The sequence below is a fragment of the Capsicum annuum genome, chromosome 1 (genome assembly GCF_002878395.1).
Source record: "Capsicum annuum cultivar UCD-10X-F1 chromosome 1, UCD10Xv1.1, whole genome shotgun sequence".
NCBI lineage: Eukaryota > Viridiplantae > Streptophyta > Magnoliopsida > Solanales > Solanaceae > Capsicum > Capsicum annuum.
Genome location: NC_061111.1, coordinates 135,080,567 through 135,099,596, shown reverse-complemented (window position 1 = coordinate 135,099,596; position 19,030 = coordinate 135,080,567). Strand labels below are relative to the sequence as shown.

General features: G+C 37.6%; 1 protein-coding gene across 1 annotated transcript; it reads right to left on the bottom strand.

Moving 5' to 3' along the window:
* Positions 1–16: 16 nt before the first annotated feature.
* Positions 17–16,781, bottom strand: LOC107879648 (bifunctional aspartokinase/homoserine dehydrogenase 1, chloroplastic). The gene is made up of 18 exons (XM_016726642.2): positions 16,417–16,781; positions 15,338–15,399; positions 14,872–15,246; positions 14,297–14,385; positions 13,878–14,181; positions 13,643–13,695; positions 13,344–13,558; positions 13,130–13,217; positions 12,939–13,052; positions 5,220–5,318; positions 4,273–4,467; positions 4,026–4,108; positions 2,245–2,470; positions 1,809–1,954; positions 1,478–1,613; positions 1,043–1,126; positions 867–959; positions 17–550 (listed from the first exon to the last, which is right to left on the bottom strand). The coding sequence occupies exons 1-18, from the start codon at positions 16,572–16,574 to the stop codon at positions 305–307; spliced, it is 2,766 nt and encodes a 921-aa protein (XP_016582128.1). The 5' UTR covers positions 16,575–16,781; the 3' UTR covers positions 17–304.
* Between the last annotated feature and the right edge of the window lie 2,249 nt (positions 16,782–19,030).

Sequence of the window (19,030 nt, the reverse complement as noted above, 5' to 3'; positions counted from 1 at the left end):
TTATACAAAGCAAACGGAAAGCTTGAACAGTTAATTAATTGCATTGACATAGGGCATCAACATTCACCAACAAGATGTATCCCCTACAGGATGTGTCCATCAGGACCATAATAAGATTTAATACCAATCAGACTTACTCCTAATAAGCAACTTACGATGATGAGCGTCATGTTACATAGTGAGCAACACTACCAGTTGCTCAAAGTTACACACCTATCATTTAACTATATAACTACTATACTAGGAGCAGGGCATATGACCGAATGAAATGCAGAATTAGGATTAGGGGGGAAAGCATCATGAATTATGACGGAGCGCCAAGATATGAGGCAAGTCGCAATATATCACTGAATACTCCGCCTGCTGTCACTTCAGCCCCAGCTCCCGGACCACGAACTATTAGAGGTTGCTTACAATATCTTTCAGTAGTGAATGCAATTATGTTGTCTGATCCAGAGAGTTGCGCGAATGGATGCTCCTTGTTGTATCTCCTCAACTCAACAGCACCTTTTCCATTTACAATATCCACTACTCCAACGTACCTCAAGACCTTCATGAATATCAACATCTTCAGATGGGGAAATATAAATACAAGGTACTGAGATGATGCTTGAAAATTTATTGTATATTACTTGGTAAATTGTAAATGGTGCAAATAAGGCTGTTAGATAATTGCAAGTTTGCTTCAGTATCAATCAACTATTCATCAACCATGAACTAATTGTTAAAACTTGCATACAAAAATTTTCCAAAGGTCTAAAAGGGTATGGAAAAAATCATCTTCAATGGAGAGCGTATAGCAGGTTCATTCAGACAATACAACTATTACAACACTCGAGCTCAATTTATAAGTCCCGAATACTTACTTCCCCTTCATCTTCAGCCTCCTGCCTCTGTTCAGACAACTCTTGATCAAATTTTGGTAGGTCCAGCAAAAAGTCCTCAGCAGATGCAGTAGCCTGAGAAATCCACCAAATATCACTTCATAGAGACAAATATGCCTCTCAAGTTAATGTTGCATGTATATAAGTTAAGCACTCACCCTTAAAGGTTCTGGCACAAGGCTCTGAACAGGGATATCTGAAAGCTCTGGGTCTAGTCCACTTTCTCTAGCAAGAATTATCACCTGGAACAAGAAAGTTATTGCACATCAAAAATCATCAAACCTTGATTCGTGTAGCATCAATTTCCAGGTAGTTGGTTTTCTTGTCAATCTATTTAAAACAGAGGGGAACCAGCCAACTCAAAAATAAAACTTAGTCTTCATTTTTAAAGGCGGAGAGGGAAATCAGCACAACTGAGTAAACCCATCAAGGTGGGATCAGTATAGAAGTAAATTGACAGATATTGTTTTTGCAACACTAAGTCGGTTGGAAATTTCATCAAGCATTGAACAAAAACGAAAAGAATAAGATCTTCTGTTGGGTCAACACTTGACAACAGTGAATGAAAACATTCAAATCCTATCGGTCCATACCTTTCTGGCAACATCTGTTCCAGATAGGTCATCCCTTGGATCTGGCTCAGTGTAACCAGCCTCTTTCGCCTCCTTCACCACTTGGCTAAAAGCTTTTGTCCCCGCAAAGTTATTAAATATGTAACTCAGAGTTCCACTGCCAAAAGAAGAGAAGAAAAGAAAAGAATAAATGCATGAAAATGAACAAGGAATCAGCTTTAATAGAGAATTTTTGCACTCATTGGTGCATCTTGTAGCTAAGACAAGGATGGCGTCATTATAACAATCAGCAGTTTAGGATAGACGAATTTCATCAGAATCGCATAAAATGAATAATCTCATTCATACCAACCTAAAAATACCCTCAATCCGCAAAATCTTGTCCCCAGTTTCAAGGAGACCACGTAAGGTGCTAATGATTGGTAATCCAGCTCCAACTGTAGCTTCATAGAAGTAATGCGTATATGATTGTCGTTGTAGATCTCTCAGCTTCAAATACTGGAAGAAATAGAAGGAAAATATGAAATAAAATGTATGAGAGGTACCTCTTCCAGCTATTTATATAATTATAGTTTACTCGCTTATCTTGTCTGGAGGTATTTTTCAAATAATGATAAAAACAACAGTTTTAAAGACTCTCATTTTTTCTCATTTTGATGGAATGCATAGACAACGGAAAGAAATATAATTATGAAGGGCTGAAAACTTGATTATTGACCTATTTCCATAAAGTTTGCGAGGTTAAGCACTTTTAAGAGGAACAGAAATCAAGCATGAAAGTTCGTTACCTGGTCAAGTGGTCCTGAATTAGCCTTTTTATTTGGGGTGACCACATGGATTCCTCTTTGTAACCAGTCATAGTAATGGCTTGCGATATGAGAGTCTGCAGTGCAATCCACTAGAACACTGTTTGGGATGAAATAATTTTCACTCACATGTTGAACAAACTTATTCAAGTCAGCCATTTCTCCTTTTTCACTTAGCAGCTCTTTCCACTTGGACAAATCAATACCCCTATCATCATTGAAAAGAATGTCTTGTCATCACCACCCCCGAAAACAGTTCAATAACATCTAATGACAGAAAGCAGAGTAACTAGCCGGAAAGGCTTTGAATCTTTTGGAACACAGCAAGTTCACCAATAGCAAGAAAGATGTAGTGAACATTAGATGGTAATAGTGAAAAATAAAGAGGAGAGAAGATATTAAATTCCTCATAAACAACAATTTTTCAATCTCATTAAAGATCCAACATGACATATAGAGATTGACACCAAGGAAACCTGTAACTTTGAAATATCAGTAGCATAAAAAACTTGGAAGTTCCTTGGTCAAATTGAAACTAAAAATATAAAAAGCTATATAAACAAAGAGGAGATGAGGATGAGATCACCTTAAAGGACGGGAAGAGAGGGAATAAATCTACACTCAGATCTAACAGCACATTTCTAACTAAGACTACAGCATTTGTAGTAGCAGAAAATGAATTATGAAGTCAACACGCAATCTTCAAGAACCAAGCAACAGATACTCCAGGCTTCTTTATATAAACCACAAAGGAAGAACTAAGTCTGAATATATTTTTGAACTCTAGCTTTGATGAAACCTTTAGGAGAAATTCTTTTCTTTGCCAGGTTAGCAGTTGCTCATTTGTTACTCTACTTAAATGTAATTATTAATTTTAAAAAAGAAGCTCAAATCAAAAGTTCCCAATTAGCAAGTACCCCTTCCATTCCTATTTCTACGACTTTCCTATTTCTACGACTAACTTCCCTGTTTCTACTCCAAAAAGATTGATACCTGTCTATAAAGGCAAATTACTTAGCAATTCGTGTAATCTAAATATGTATTTTCCTTTCACCTTCGTGCTAATTTAATCCAACAGCCACCTGGGCTCGTTCATTTTTAATTATTAACATGAAGGTATATCCAATTAAAAAGATCAAATATTCTAGTATTTATCTTCATACTAATCAAAAGACGGGATGAAGAGAGAAATAAGAGACCACATAGTTCCGGATGTTTGACTAATAAAAGAACATTTTCACTTCTGAGTGACAGCACCCTGAGCAAGGTTGGAAACATGCCACCCAGAGGCAAAAGCATAATATATTCTTCTGGAATGGGTAGCTGCTGTTGCAAAAAAGAAAAAAAAAAAAAAAGGGCAGCCTGGTGCACTAAAGCTCCCGGTATGCGGAGGGTCCGGGGAAGGACCCCACCACAAGGGTTAATTGTACGCAGCAGTAAAGATTTTGTATTTGCTATGCAACCTCCATCTTTTACCACAGTGCTTATAAAAAAATTAATTTAATTGAAAGAAAAAGAAGCATCTCTGCAATCTGTCGGAAAATTCAAATAGTTGAAAAAATCTTATTCTGTTTATCCCAAACAAAAACAATTTTAGAAATCTTTCTGACTTTTTGCACTATCTTGTTTTATTCAATAAAATGTGGCTTTCCTTCATTCTGAACAGAAAAAGACTCAATCCAAAAATCGCAAGGCCAAAGAATGCATCTGCCAGATATACATCACTAAGCATTTAGAATGAAAGATGGATTTTCAAGACTTACGAGTCGCTTAATAGCATTGAACGTTTTCCAGTTATACCCATCACGCGCAAGTCAATGTTGAATTTTTCCTTTAAAACAGCTGACTGCCAATGAAAAGATAAGATGTTTAAAAAATCTCAACTCCTTAAATCATGGACATTGATAGGCAAAAGAATGATGTTCAATTGAAGAAAGCATATCTTAACTTCAATAGTTGTAGGAAAACAAAATGTAAAAAACAAATTAGCATAAAGTTGAATTGAAAGACCTGATCCTTGAGCTGTTCAAGCAATGTACCCCCTATCAACCCAGGTCCAACAATACCCACAGCAATACTAGTTCTTGACAAATAGAATCTTGAGTGCACAGCACGTAAAGCCCTCACGCATTCTTCTTGCTTAACAACTACTGTTACATTGAATTCTGAGCAACCTTGAGCAATAGCACGGATATTGATATTTGCCTGCAAAATAAATGTGTTCCTAATAAAATGTTGAATCTTGAAAATCTGATGAAATTCAACAAATTAAAAAACTTAATTCTACACTCAGATTATGGTGATCATCTTTCTATAATCTATTGTTGTCATGTCATCTTTTTTATGAAAAGCAACACAAAGTTGCCAAAATCAGACAGCAAACAGAACCAAGTTCAAAGCTCATATAAACTGTAAATCATTCTATGTAATACCAAGAACAGTATGCTAGATAGATTATAATCAAGTGAGCTTCACATAGCCAATACCAAGTCGGCATAAAGGAGGAGACTTGCAGTAGGTTGACAGACCGTGTAAAAGTAGTCATTATATCATGAATCAAAGGTGAAGTATACAAATGAAATGCGCCATATATAGTGGAATGGATACAGAGGGGTTAGTATAGCAGATCTCAACTACTTTGGGATTGAGGAATAGTTGATTGATCGATATGGTAGTTAGAGAATTGCATATGACATGCATGTAAGGGCTCATTACAGTTGCAAAATAAACTATAGATGATTTTTCCTTTTTTTGTTTTTGGAAATATATAAACTATAGATGAAAAATCAGGAGAACATTAACCCTATACAAGAGATAACTACACAAATGGTCTAGCATAAGCAGTTTTTCAATTTAATAGGGTTTAAAAATTACCAGTTAATTTTATGCAAGATGTACCTATATACATTCAAATAAATGTTCTCTATTATAATTTAAAAGGATCAAAAATACCAAACCTTTGCAAGTGCGCTGAAAAATGTAGCACTAACTCCAGAAGTGCTTGCCATTCTCTGACCAACAGCAGCCAAAATACTACAGCCATGAATTACTGAAATCTGAAGAAGAGTTGAAGTTTTCAGGTTGCTTAAATAAGCCTTTAAGCAGGTAGATGAAGATAATGTTGCATATTGTAAAGATATGACACCTACGCCTAACTCAACCCAAAAACTAGTTCATGAGGGAAAGATTGCTCGAGTCAATACAAATGTGGGACTCTAACCCACTCTAACACACACACACCCCTCCTCGCGCCCATGGCCTACTAGAGTGTGGACCGGGAGCCCAAACGGAGATAGACCCGGCTCTAATACCATGTAATGATATGACACCCAGGCCTGAATCAACCCCAAAAGCTAGCTCGTGAGGGGAGAATTGTCCAAGTCCATATAAGCAAACCATCAGTCCATTCCCCAATCAACGTGGGACATAACCCACTCTAATACATAGCAAGTGAAGTGACCAAAAAAAAGGCGCAGAACGCAATAACTTGATATGATATTGAAATTCAGATTAACTGTACCCTAAATCCCACAACTAACTTTCATTAAGTATATAGAAAGAAGCACATCACTCTGCTTCAAAACAAAGTTCAAATTTCATAAACACCCTACACCATCTCACAAGAGGATAAGAATTTTCAAATCTATTTCTGGAAAGAGCGGAGTTTCCTTATTTATCTAAGCTATGATCTTAACAGAGGAAGGTTGTGTGAAGCGGTATCATGTGCAAGATGTTTTGTTTCAGGTTAGCTTTAAATTGTATAATATTTTAAGTTGGAAATACCTACGGAGAAGGGGAGCTTTGGAGTAACTGGTAACGTTGCTGCCATGTGACCAGGTCACGGGTTCAAGCCGTGGAAACAACCTCTAACAGAAATACAAAGTAAGGCGGAAGCTTTAGTGCACCCTTGTGGTCCGACCCTTCCCGGCCCATGCATAGCGGGAGCTTTAGTGCACCGGACTGCCCTTATTCTTTTAAATACCTACGGTGTTCGCGATGTTTTTATTATGAACAAGGGAAAAACCTTGAATTTCTATATCATTGGAATGAAGGAGCTCATATCCTTATATAGTTACAAGGAAAACTATATATGGAAAATGCTATGCATGGTAGAACTATATATGGTAAATATAATTATAGAATATTCTAAACTAATTATATATAATCTACTTCCTAATATATGAAATATAATTACGCTAAATATGGTAGGTAAATATTGTAGTTGATGGTGATTAACAACCCCCCAAACTGATGGTGGTCAACCAAAAATTTGTCAATAAAGAACTCATGTCGTTTCTTTGTTTGGGACTTGGTGAAAAAAATCCGTCAGTTGATCCCTAGAAGAAACATGAGGAAGAGAAATAAGATCGTCATTAAATTTTTCCCGAACAATGTGGCAGTCAATCTCGATATGCTTGATTCGTTTATGGAAAACAGGATTGATGGCACTCTTTACAACACATTCATTGTCACAGTAAATGGGAGTGGGAGAGGAAGATTGAATGCCAAAATCAGCCAACAAACGACGCAGCCAAACCACTTCACTACAAGTAGTTGACATGGCACGATATTTTGCTCCGGTGGATGATTTGGACACGCTTGTATGCTTCTTTGACTTCCAAGATAGCAAGGAGTTGCCAAGAAACACACAATACCCAGTGGTTGAACGACGAGTGTCAAGGAACCCACCATAATCAGCATTTGAGAAGGCATGCAAGAGAGTAGGTGAATCATGACTATAATGCAAGCCCCTAGTTGCAGTAGATCGAAGATAACGGAGAAGGCGATGAATAGTCGTCGAGGGTCAGACACAAACTGACTAAAAATATGAACTGCATAAGTAATGTCAGGTTTAGAGACAGTTAAGTAGACCAAGCTCCCAACAAGGCGTCGGTAAAGAGTCGGGTCTGAGAAAGGCTCCCCATCAGTCTTAGAATAATGAGTGTTCGGCTCCATGGTGTATCAGCAGTGGTTTCATCAATCAGGTGAGCCATGTACGAAAATTCTTTGGTATACTTCCGTTGGCAGAGAAAATAGCCACCAACATTACGAGATATTTCTAGATCAAGGAAATAAGATGCATGCCCCAAGTCCTTCATTTGAAATGAAGATTGTAACATACCTTAAAGCTGCAAAATACCTTCTGCATCATCCCCAGTAATCAAGAGATCATCGACATATATTAGCACAAAAACCATCCCTCGTGGTGAGGAAGAGATAAACAGAGAATAGTCATTATGACTCTGTCGATATCCACTTTATAAAGAACAGACTTTAACTTGGAGAACCAAGCGTGTGGAGCTTGTTTCAAGCCATAAATAGCCTTCCGTAATTTGCATACCATGGATAGGGAAGTGGAGAATCCAGGAGGAGACTTCATATATACAGTCTCGGATAATTCACCATTAAGAAAGGCATTAGTGACGTCCATCTGCGAGATGTCCCATTGTCGAACTGTCGCAATAGCCAGTAATATACGAACAGTAGTCATTTTAGCCACGAGAGCAAAAGTTTCCTCATAATCGATCCCTACTCTTGCTTGAAGCCTTGCACCACCAAGTGCGTTTTATATCGATCCAATGTGCCATCAGACTTTTGCTTAAGAGTATAGACCCATTTACACCCAACCACAGTTTGATCCGATGGTGCCAGAAATAGATCCCATGTATGATTTTGGGCTAGTGCATCAAGTTCAGTTTGCATAGCAAGGGTCCATTCTTTACTGTCAGCCACCTGTTTATAAGATCTAGGAATAGAGATATGATCAAGTGAAAACAAAAAAGATAGGCGAGAAGGGGGTTTACTAACCCGACCAGATCTGGTAGTGACTACACCATGTAGTGGTTCGAAAAAGGGAAGAATATAAGAGGAGGGGGAGATACCTGGATCCAAAGACGGTGAAGAAGGAAGAACAGCCAAGGGAACTATCACATTTGGTTCTTGCTCGTCAACCAAGTAGGATGATAAGGGAGTTGAGAGAACAGTGGCATCTGTTGATTCTAAAGTTGAGCAAAAAGAGAATGAGTCCTCAAAGAATAGAACATTGCGTGAGATCCTCACTCATTTAGCATCCAAGTCATAACAACGATAGCCTTTTTGAGTGTCTGAATATCCCAAAAAAATATATTTGGAAAACTTGGCATCAATTTTAGAGTACTCAGCTCTCGGAAGAAGCACATAACACGTACATCCAAAAGCACGGAAAGTGTCATACAAAGGCTTAGTATCAAAAAACTTCTGTAAAAGGGACTGATTTTGGAGAACCTTAGTGGGCATCCGATTAATGAGATACACAGCCATTTGGACACTTTTATCCCAAAATAATTGTGGCAAATTGGCATGAAGTCGGAGCACGGGCTATTTCAATAATATGGCGATGCTTCCGCTCAGCAAAACCATTCTGCTGAGACTGGTGAGGACAAGTTTTCAATGAATGACGCCTTCAGTATCCAAGAAATGCTTAAAATCTTTAGAGGTGTATTCACCGCCTAAGTCCGTGCGAAGGATCTTTATATTTTTCTCAAACTGAGTATGAACTATGGCATAAAAATACTTAAAGACCCTGAATACCTCAGATTTGTGTTTAAGAAAGTAAATCCATGAAAATCGAGATACATCATCTACAAATATAACATAACAAGAATTGCCAAAGAGTGACTTAGAGCTCGCAAGACCCCAAACATCAGAGTGAATAAGTTAGGGAGAAGTAGTATGATGAATACTTTTATTAAATGGCAAAAAATGTGATTTTGCAAGAGCACAAGATTCACAATCAATAATGACATTATTCTTGAAATCTATCTTAGACACTAAATCACCAGAAGAAAACGAGGACTTGAGACTCTGAGTATGAGGATGTCCCAAGCGCCTATGCCACAATTTCCAAAGAGCATTGGCGGAGTTGACCTCCTGAGAAGATGGAACAAGAAAACACTTATGAGAGTTGGAGGATGAGCCCAAATCTAAGATGAAGATTTCTCCTTTGGCTACGGCTCGACCAATCATCTTCCCGGTTCTCAGATCCTGAATAAGACAACCATTAGGTGAGAAAGAAACTAAGCCATGTTTGTCAATAAGCTGATTAACAGAAATCAAATTAGCATATCATTTAGGGACATAAAGAACATCAAATAAGACTAGAGGAGGAGAATCAGGGAAGATAAACTTTAAAGTGCCACTTCTCTGAATGTCGAGATTCATTCCATTAGCAACAATGATAGTTCTAGGGATTGAAGAAATCTTTGAGGAAGCAAAGGTTGTCAAGTCACTAATCATATGATGAGCAATACCCGAATCTATAATCCAAGGAGTAGTCGACTTAGGCTTACCAAAACCTGCAACATGAAGACCTTGGATAAGCTGTTGGACGAGGTCATCAGGTAAAGAAGAAGCGGAACCATCAGGAGGATTAGCAGTAGTTATAAAGGCTGTAGAAGTGGTTGAATGATTGGAACATGGTGGACGGATTCGACAATTTTCTATCAGATGACCATCTTTCTTGCAATATCAACAAAATAATTTGGAGGTAGAACCTCTCTGGTTGCGGCAATGAGAAGCATAATGACCCTCCTCATGACAGTTAAAGCACTCAACAGTAGACAAGTCACGATATTTCCCCTGTAAGCAACAAAGGAATTAGGAGAGGAACTCAGAGAAGAGAGAGAGGCCAGACGAGTCTCTTCGGCAAGAAGATCAGCAAGGATACTATCAAGCGAAGAGGTTGAGTTGCAGTTGAGAATAGAGGCTCGAATATACTCGAGCTCTGGCCGTAACTTCATAAGGAAATGTTAGAATATGAGTAGGAATAGGAATAGCATATAAAATCCTACTTGGAAAAGGATTGTAATGTAGTGTTCTATTAGGAAAAGGATTGGAATGTATTGTCTATAAATAGGACCTCAATGTAATAATGTAGTTACAACAATTCAATAATATTTTTCTCTTATATTTCTCACATGGTATCAGAGCTTCCACGATCTTGGTAAAGAATCAAAGAGTTTCCACTGCCGGCGGGCGGCTATAATCCATATATGCCGCTCGTCTGGCCTATGATTATGTTAGCAAAAGTTGGGTCACTGACTCACTTTGTATCTTTCTAGTGACTATTTTCTCATATCTTTGCGTAGCACCATGCATCTGTCCAGTGACTACTTTTTCATATCTATTTTTCTTAGCACCATACTTCTTTTCGGTGACTATTTTCTTATTTCTGATTTGCATAGCACCGTGCATCTTTCTGGACTACTGTCTCATATCTGAGTTGCATAGCACCATGCATCTTTCAGGTGACTCCTCAGATTTAATTTACATAGTTTCGTACGTCTTTCCGGTGACTCCTCAGATCTTTTTCAGTAGGGTCGTGCCATCATTCCGACCCTGCCTATATAATTTCTCTTTTCTAGTAGGATCGTGCCGTCATTCCGACCCTACTCATATAATTTCTATTTCTCAATAGGGTCGTGCCATCATTCCGACCCTACACATATTTCTCTTTTTCAGTAGAGTCGTGTCATCATTCCGATCCTACCCATATACTTTTTTTTCCTCAGATTGAGTCACTTTTCAGCCATCAAATCTAATAATCTGGCGTGTGAGCGTGTTTCGGCTAAGTTTCCGATGACTTTCATGTTCAAGATCTACTCGTCTCTTGATTTCGAGATGACCCATATATTTTATACCAGTTTTTGGCAATTTTCCAGCGACACATCAACTTTACGGCAATATTTACTACTTTTCGGATTATTTTTTCAGTTTGTTCCGTTTCAATTGAGGTCTCCCAGACGTTCAAAGCAGTCCTTATCAGTTTTCTTGCAGATATCTTCACCAAGTCCCTCACTGATTCTCATATTAGTTACATCCATAACAAGCTTGGTACATATGTCTTCTATGCACCAGCTTGAGGGGGAGTGATAGAATATGAGTAGGAATAGGAATAGCATATAAAATCTTACTTGGAAAAGGATTGTAATGTAGTGTCCTATTAGGAAAAGGACTGGAATGTATTGTCTATAAATAGGGCCTCAATGTAATAATGTAGTTACAACAATTCAATAATATTTTTCTCTTATATTTCTCACAGAAACGTACGACAACGAGATTTTTGTCGTAGTTTAAGGACCGTTTCGTGCCGCTTCTGGAATACTAGTGTCATCAATCATGTCCATCTCATTCCAAATCAGCATTATCGAACAATAAAATTCTTGAATGCTAGCGGTCTCCTGAGAAAGAGATGTAAGTGACTATTCTAATTGATAAATTCGTGCATCATTACTACGCTGACAGATCCGTTGGAGGTAGCCGCATCGTACGAGCAGAGGTCATAGTACTAAGATTCAGAGTAATTGTGTTGTCAACAGATTCTATAATCCATGTGCATACCTTTGCATCAGAAACACACCACTTGGAGATGACTTCGGCATTCTCAGTCGTGGTTTTTGGTTTAAGAGAAGTAACGTGAACCCAAAGCTCTTTTCCCTCAAGAAAATTTTGAAAATACGAAGCCCACAAAAAATAAGTATTTCCATCAAGTTTCATCAGTGGATGTTGATAATGGGAATCCACTGGAATGGACCGGAAAAAAAAAACACAAATAGAAGGAAAGAAAAAAAAAAAAAGAAGAGATGACTACAAAAAAGGGTAAAACACTGATAACATATGAATAAGGGAAAAATCTTGAATTTCTATATCATTGGAATGAAGGAGCTCATCTCCTTATGTAGTTACAAGGAAATCCATGGAAAATGCTATACATGGTAAGAACTATATATGGTAAATATAATTACAGAATATTCTAGACTAATTACCGACTTTCCCTCACCTCTCCTCCTCTTTTCAGCTATTCTAAGTTTCAATCTGCTTCATGATTTCAAAAATTCCCTGAGTTTTCAATTGCCTGATCATCCTACATTCATTACCCATAACTTTTAGAAAAGAGATTAGTATCAAGCAGAGTTAATGAATACAGCACTGCTCATCAGCACCCTGAAAGCTGTTGGTCCAGTTCTCCTTATGTGCATTTAGCGATCACTAGATTTTACGGCTTTACTAATTCATAAGCTTGCTTGATTGGCTTCTCAAGTTATAATTTGGAAAAAACTAGAACCTAAAGCCCCAGAAGCAGTCTTTCCAGATCTGCTAGTCAACCTATCTTTTTGGCGCAATGAGGGAACAACTCCTGCAGTTGTTCCACATTATGGGTGGACATAAATGCTCAATCCAACACTAAATACTCGTCTTTCTGATATAATTGGCACCATAATAACTTTATTGCGGAATTCTTCTGAAGTAGACAACTCATGATCTTTATAACTCTGAGTTACATGTTGAAAACCCATCGTCACTATTTGCCCTAAAGCAATGAGGTTATCTCCTTTAAAAGAAGTGTTCATGATTTCTGACAACCTAATCATTATGTATTCTTCTGTTTGTCATTCCGGAGCTATACAATGTTTAAAAGGAACAATTTATAAGATAGCAGGTATAGCGGAGCAAATCATGCAATAGGGCTGAACTTGCAACCTCAACCAGGAAACAAAGCGGCATTACATGTTAAAACAATAGCACTATAAGATGGTGACAAAAATTCAACATAACATTATCCTGCTTTTTTCGCATTTTCCTTATGCTGATCCATAACCGTATTTAACTGCACGAATTGAATCAAAAAGGCAGAATACCTGAGAAAGGCGGCCGGAACTCAGAGCCTGGCCAAACCTAGACTCTAAAACATCAGCAACAACTTTCACTTCTTTTTCAGGCACAGCAAAGCAGACTGAATGCTCACTACTAGCCTGTGTTATAGCACTTGATTAATTTCAATAAGTTATAAGCACCATAAGCTTAACCCGAAGTCAAAGAATAAACATACCTGTGATATCATGATTACGTTAGCACCAACATTTTTTACTGCATCAAAAATGTCACTAGCTGTACCAGGAACACCAGCCATTCCGGTTCTGCAGAAGGTAACCGACTTTGTGTAAACAAGAAATTTGTAATTAATGTATAAAAAACAGTACAACAGGACGCAATGCAGTCCTAACCCTCAACAATATTTTTGGCAATTAAACTATTAGTCCTACCCCTCAACGTTCACTAGAGCTAGTTTATCAATGGTGGCAAATCCTTTGACGGGGAATACTGATGTCTGTCCATCTTCAAGTTCATTATCAGTGGATCGGCAGATCATTGTTCCCGGTGCAGCAAGGTTAAAGATATTCTTTATAACGATCGGAATGTCATATTGCATAACTGGAACAATAGTCCGTGGATGTAAGACATTGGCACCAAAATATGACTGCAAAAGATAAGAAATTTAATATTAGGAAGTGCCAACGACAGCTCTTGTAACTTCAGCAACCACACAGAATCACGACTTCACCATTTCCCATGCCTCTTGATAAGATAGTGTCTTCAGTATTACTGCCTCACTTACTGCAAATGAAGTACCCTTTAGTTGATCTTAACTTCATAATGGAATTTCATCATTAATTTAAATAAAAAAGGGAATATATGAGCAACTACTAGAGAACAATGATGCTTGATACAAAATTTTGCTAGAGAAAGGTCTTGATAAGTTTCAGATTGAGAAAAACATGCAATGAGTGAGGACAAACCTTTTCTTGGATCAGCACTATAGACACCATCAACATCTGTCCAAATAGTGACTTGGCGTGCTTTGAACAGTGCTCCCATGATAGCTGCAGAGAAATCACTTCCATCTCTTTTCAAAGTGGTAGGAATATCTTGGGGAGTGCTAGCTATAAAACCAGTTGCAATGATAGTCATGGATGGATTCTTAGAGTACCATTTCTCAAGTCTTTCCCCTGACTTTAGATAATCTGGATCAACTTGATTAGAGCTCGTCGGATTCACAACAAGCACCTCTCTTGTGTCCATCCATTCACACTCTACACCACTCTGCAAATATAGGAATTTGAAAATATGTGCACAAATGTGTGAATAAAATTTTAGTTTACATAACTAGAAGATACAAAAGCTTTCTAAAGACTGGAAGAGATCATGCGAGAATCACCATTCTGACAACAGATGCCAGCAACTGAGCAGACCATAACTCCCCATGCCCAGCAACAAAATCTGTGAAAGATTCTGTTGCATGACCAGCTGCAATACAAATAACCATGTGTCAGTTGAAAGCAAAAGAAGGAGGTTTGGTTCAACTCAGATACTTAGCGGAAAAGACTCTCAAATGAAGAAACTTTAGCATGGAAACAATTCAGTTCTACTAAAACCAAGAGGCTGAAGAATGACCATTATGCCAATATCAGCTTCATGACTCGGATAATAACCAGAGAATGAAGCAAAGAACGTATTGCACTATTTGATGTTCTTCTTTTTACCAGCATGCAAAGTGATGGAAGGAGATGAAAATTCAAAATACTCTAGAAGAATTTTCCTTCATTTTAGGGTATTCCACGGAAATATTACAAATATCTGACAGTGGAACTGCCAAGAGTAGTCCAAGTTCTTTTCTATTATTTTTTCCGTAATTACGAACATAGAGGATCTGGCAAGTGTTTCGTTGAGCATTCTGCAAGAAAAGAGGAAGAACATTCTGCAAGTAAAGTAAAGAGGGAAAGCACAATCTACCAATATATATTGCACGGAGCATGGATTTTAGGTTGTTTACGTCATGATGAATATGAGATAAGAAACTAGCAAGCTCATCCCCATCAAGTAGATCAATAGCAGTTAACTTGTGTTTTTCTAGAACAGCATCTAATGCGGTTAGGTAAGACTCATCCCGTGATTGGGCCTTGTTAATCAGATCATACATCATATCTGTGACCTTTGACATTGCAGACACAACCACCAACTTTCCTTCTGATTGGTCCTGAATTATAACATCAGCAACGTTGCGAATTCTTTCAGAGTTTCCAACACAGGTACCACCAAATTTATGAACAGACCAGATGTCACCTCTAGGAAGCTGAATATTTTCTGTAGCTCCATCCAATAAGTATTCTGCCAAAACATCAAATGGGAGAAGAATGGAAAATCAAAAAGTGAATAAAATCATACAAGGATGATATATAAGGCTTCAATATAGATTAACCTTCACTCGTAACAGCTGCCCTTATCCTGAACTTCAACAATTCTCCTCTTTCCCATTTTGAACTAAAAACCATTAAAATGAAGATAAGCTTTAGCAGTACAGAAAAGTAAACGTTAAGCTAGAAGAAATTCCTCAAAGGAAAAAAGCAAACATAGTATTGATACCATAGATACATATTATTGTCGAATTGTGTGATTATCTCATTTAACAAGAACTGTGTAACAGTTGGAAAGGAAACAAGTTATTATCTATCAGGGAAGCATCTGTTGTAGGATTCAAGAATATGCTCATACAAAATCTTGGTTTTAAGTTAGTGAAACAAATCCTTTTGTACTATCACAAAAAGAGAACACGGAATTAGGATATAGGATGTCTGCTTCTCATGCCTCGGATCTCTTAATTAGATTATTGTAGAGAAAACAAATCTTCATTTAAACTTGTATAAAACATATGGTACAACTTTTTAAACAATTTTAACCTTAGTTTGATGAAAATATAGAGCACTTCATATATAGCAATAATTCCATATACAACATTAAGCTCCTATTGTGGCCGTAGATTTTGAAGTTGAAACTTGAAAAGTTGAGTATTTTGATGTTTGTGATTTTTGGAAGTTCAAATTGCATTTGAAAATGCATTTTACTTGGTAAAAATTTGAAGTTTTGTGAATGCAAGTCCCAAAAACCCAAAAACTAGCTCAGACCAGTTTCTGATCAAATTTCATGGTCAGATAAAAATTTTAAAATCTTATTCAAAATCTATGGTCAAACACTATAAAGAAATGATCGATGCAGCTTGCTTGACTAACTCATACATACAAGGATTTGAACCTGAGAAATCATGATTCTCAAGCCTCTTCCACATGGTGCTTTAAGACGCATTTTGAAACATGAAATTCACTACGTCAATATTTTAACCGAGATTCAAAAGCGCTCTATTCTCAAGGCAAAGTTGACAAGCACATCAATGGACATGTTAACTCATAAATTATTATGACATAAATAAAATACAAAAAAACACACAACATAATGTATAATTATGTTAGAAAGCAAGTAAGAAAGAGAGATGGAAAAGTTTACTTTGGAAAAGGAGAGGATTGCAATCGCGAAAATGGATGTGTGTTGTTAAAGGTGGCGATTTTCTTCCCCTTAACCGCCTTGAAATAATTCTGTCGATTCAATGATTTTGATGAGAATTTAGATGAATAACATGGCGATATGGAGGATGAAAATGCCATTGCTATTTGTTGAGGGAGGGAGCAATGAGAGTGACAATCAATACTGGTACATATATTCAGTGGAAGAGAAAGTGGTGCCTAGATTTATTTTGTCACACACACTATATACATATTTATATACTATTATAATTATAATATTTGGCGGCCCTGGTTAATTTGGCTGCTGTGCCTGTGATTGGCACCTTTGGACCACTACTTCTCGCCGCTTCCCCGGTCCACCCGACATCACAAATTAGCTTTTTCCACCTGATTTTTCCTACTCGGTCTCTCCGTTCACTTTTATTTGTTACTGTTTTGTCTTAAATTTTAACTAACATTTTAAGGTAGATCTTTTCATTATATTAATATGAAAATAATTCTAATTTATAATCTTTTTTATATAATTTTTGATCATCTAAATTTTAAAATTTATATATTAAAATATTAATCAAAGATCATACAGGTTAACTGTTGAAACAGTGACAAATCAAAGTAAACAGAGAAAGTATTTATTTTTATTTCTCATTTAGTATTCAATATTCTCGTCCAAGCTCGATTAATATGAATTTGCATAATTGCACGAGACATGTTATTTCATTTGTCCCTTTATGATCAATGGGTATGAGTTAAAGGTGGCAAAAAATTAGCATATGAAATCATTAATGTATTCAAGTTTGAGCTGATTATTGAAGCAGCTCATTTATTACCTCAATTTATTTCAATCTATCAAAATTTGGGTTAATATCTAGCCTAAATTAATTTATGAGAAATATTGTAAAAAATATACCAAAATATTTGCCAAAAATAGCTCCAGTATCGGGCATGTTTATTTGCTGCAAGATTTTGAGTTTGCTGCATTATTAGTGTATGAGTTTTTTTTTTACCATAGCTGGGTCAAGCCATTTCTTCTAATATTAACTCTTTCTTTCTATAACACACTTTATTTATTAAAAAGAAAATCTAAAGAGAAGGGGACCACATTCTCTCTAACTCCCACACATCTTTTTCTGAGGCATAACAACCTCACACTTTCATCTTTTAAATTCGCCGGAACCACCCGATGGCCCTATGGCCATTGGCCCCCCAAGTAAACCCCTCTTTAGTGAAATGGTAAGGGAAAACCCCTCCTTCACCTATGAACCACCATCGGTGACAGATCTCTTCCCTCCCCTAGATAGTGAGGATCAAGAGAGCTCGACCAATTTGTCCCCTGAGGAAAAAATGCGAATCTATGCACCGTGGAAACACTCGGTAATTATCAAACTACTAGGGAAAAAATTACGCCACCAGTATTTTAAGAAGAAGTTATAGAACTCTGGAAATTGAAAGGAAGCTTTTCCGTTAATTGATTTGGGGCTTGACTACTATACAGTGAAATTCAAAGAGCTAGAATCACAGAAGAGGGTTTTGCAAGAGGGGTCATGGTTTGTAGCCAGGGCTTATCTCTCAATTCGGCTTTGGAAGCCAAACTTTGTCCCTAGAGCGAATCTAATCGAATCAACGGTGATTTGGTTATGGCTTCCCCACCTACCCACCGAATTCTTTGACAGCTCAATTCTACATCGAGTGGGTCACAGATTGGGTAAACTTCATAAAGTTGATGTGTGTAACTCCTCCACCCTCAGAGCAAGGTACGCTCATATATGTGTCTAAGTACCACTGGGTACCCCTCTGAAATCCTCAGTAAAGATTGGCAGCCATGCGCAACCAGTCCATTATAAGGGTGAGGGCTTTCTTTGAAAAATTTGTGGTTGTTTGGGTCACATCATGCGGAATTGCCTCAATGTTACACGCACCATGGAAAATTCTCCACCGAAAGCCAGTAATAAAAGTGTACCGGTAGAGGAAGAATGGATGACAGTCAGCTTCACTCACAAGAAAAAAAATCGCCATCTCTCTGGTCAAAAAGGTAAACCTACTTAAAAGGACATCAAAACAAAAAGGGTTGATCCCATCTCTGGTAAGTTTTTAGATCTTAGTCATGCTTCTCAGACCCCAGCGGAGATCTCCGGCAACCCACCTAAGGTGACTATAGGTAAGTCCTCTAACTCACCCTCCAAACCTAATGGACCGGGTAATCTGAGGCCCAATTTGTCAATTAGGCCCATACCGGGATGTCCCAATGACCAGACTAATTCTGGAGCCCAATTGGGATCTGCCCCCTTATTAAGATTGGACTACCCGGGTCTAACTCTCATATTTCTTCTAATAAAAAAAGGCCCAACCCATTGGGCCAATTACACCCGAGGGAAGTGAAGTTTGCTCTCCTAGCCCATTCAATGCCTAGTCACACGCCTAATAAGGCTGAGCTGGACTCTGAATCCAGCTCACCTTTCTCCCCTCAGTTGATTGACCTCCTCACTGAGAAACTTTTGCCGGCGCACATCAATCAAAAAGCTCAGAGGGTCTTTTCCAACACCTCAATATTTATTGCTCAGCTGGATGGTAATGATGGGAAATACAACACTTCTATTCAG

Bases quoted from the DNA above. Each gene is read 5' to 3' on its own strand.
- LOC107879648 (XM_016726642.2), bottom strand. From the start codon at position 16,574: ATGGCATTTTCATCCTCCATATCGCCATGTTATTCATCTAAATTCTCA. The intron at 15,400-16,416 runs GTAAACTTTTCC...AATGGTTTTTAG, and splicing joins CAATCCTCTCCTTTTCCAAA to TTCAAAATGGGAAAGAGGAG. The intron at 960-1,042 runs GTGAGTGCTTAA...TGGATTTCTCAG, and splicing joins TTGTGCCAGAACCTTTAAGG to GCTACTGCATCTGCTGAGGA.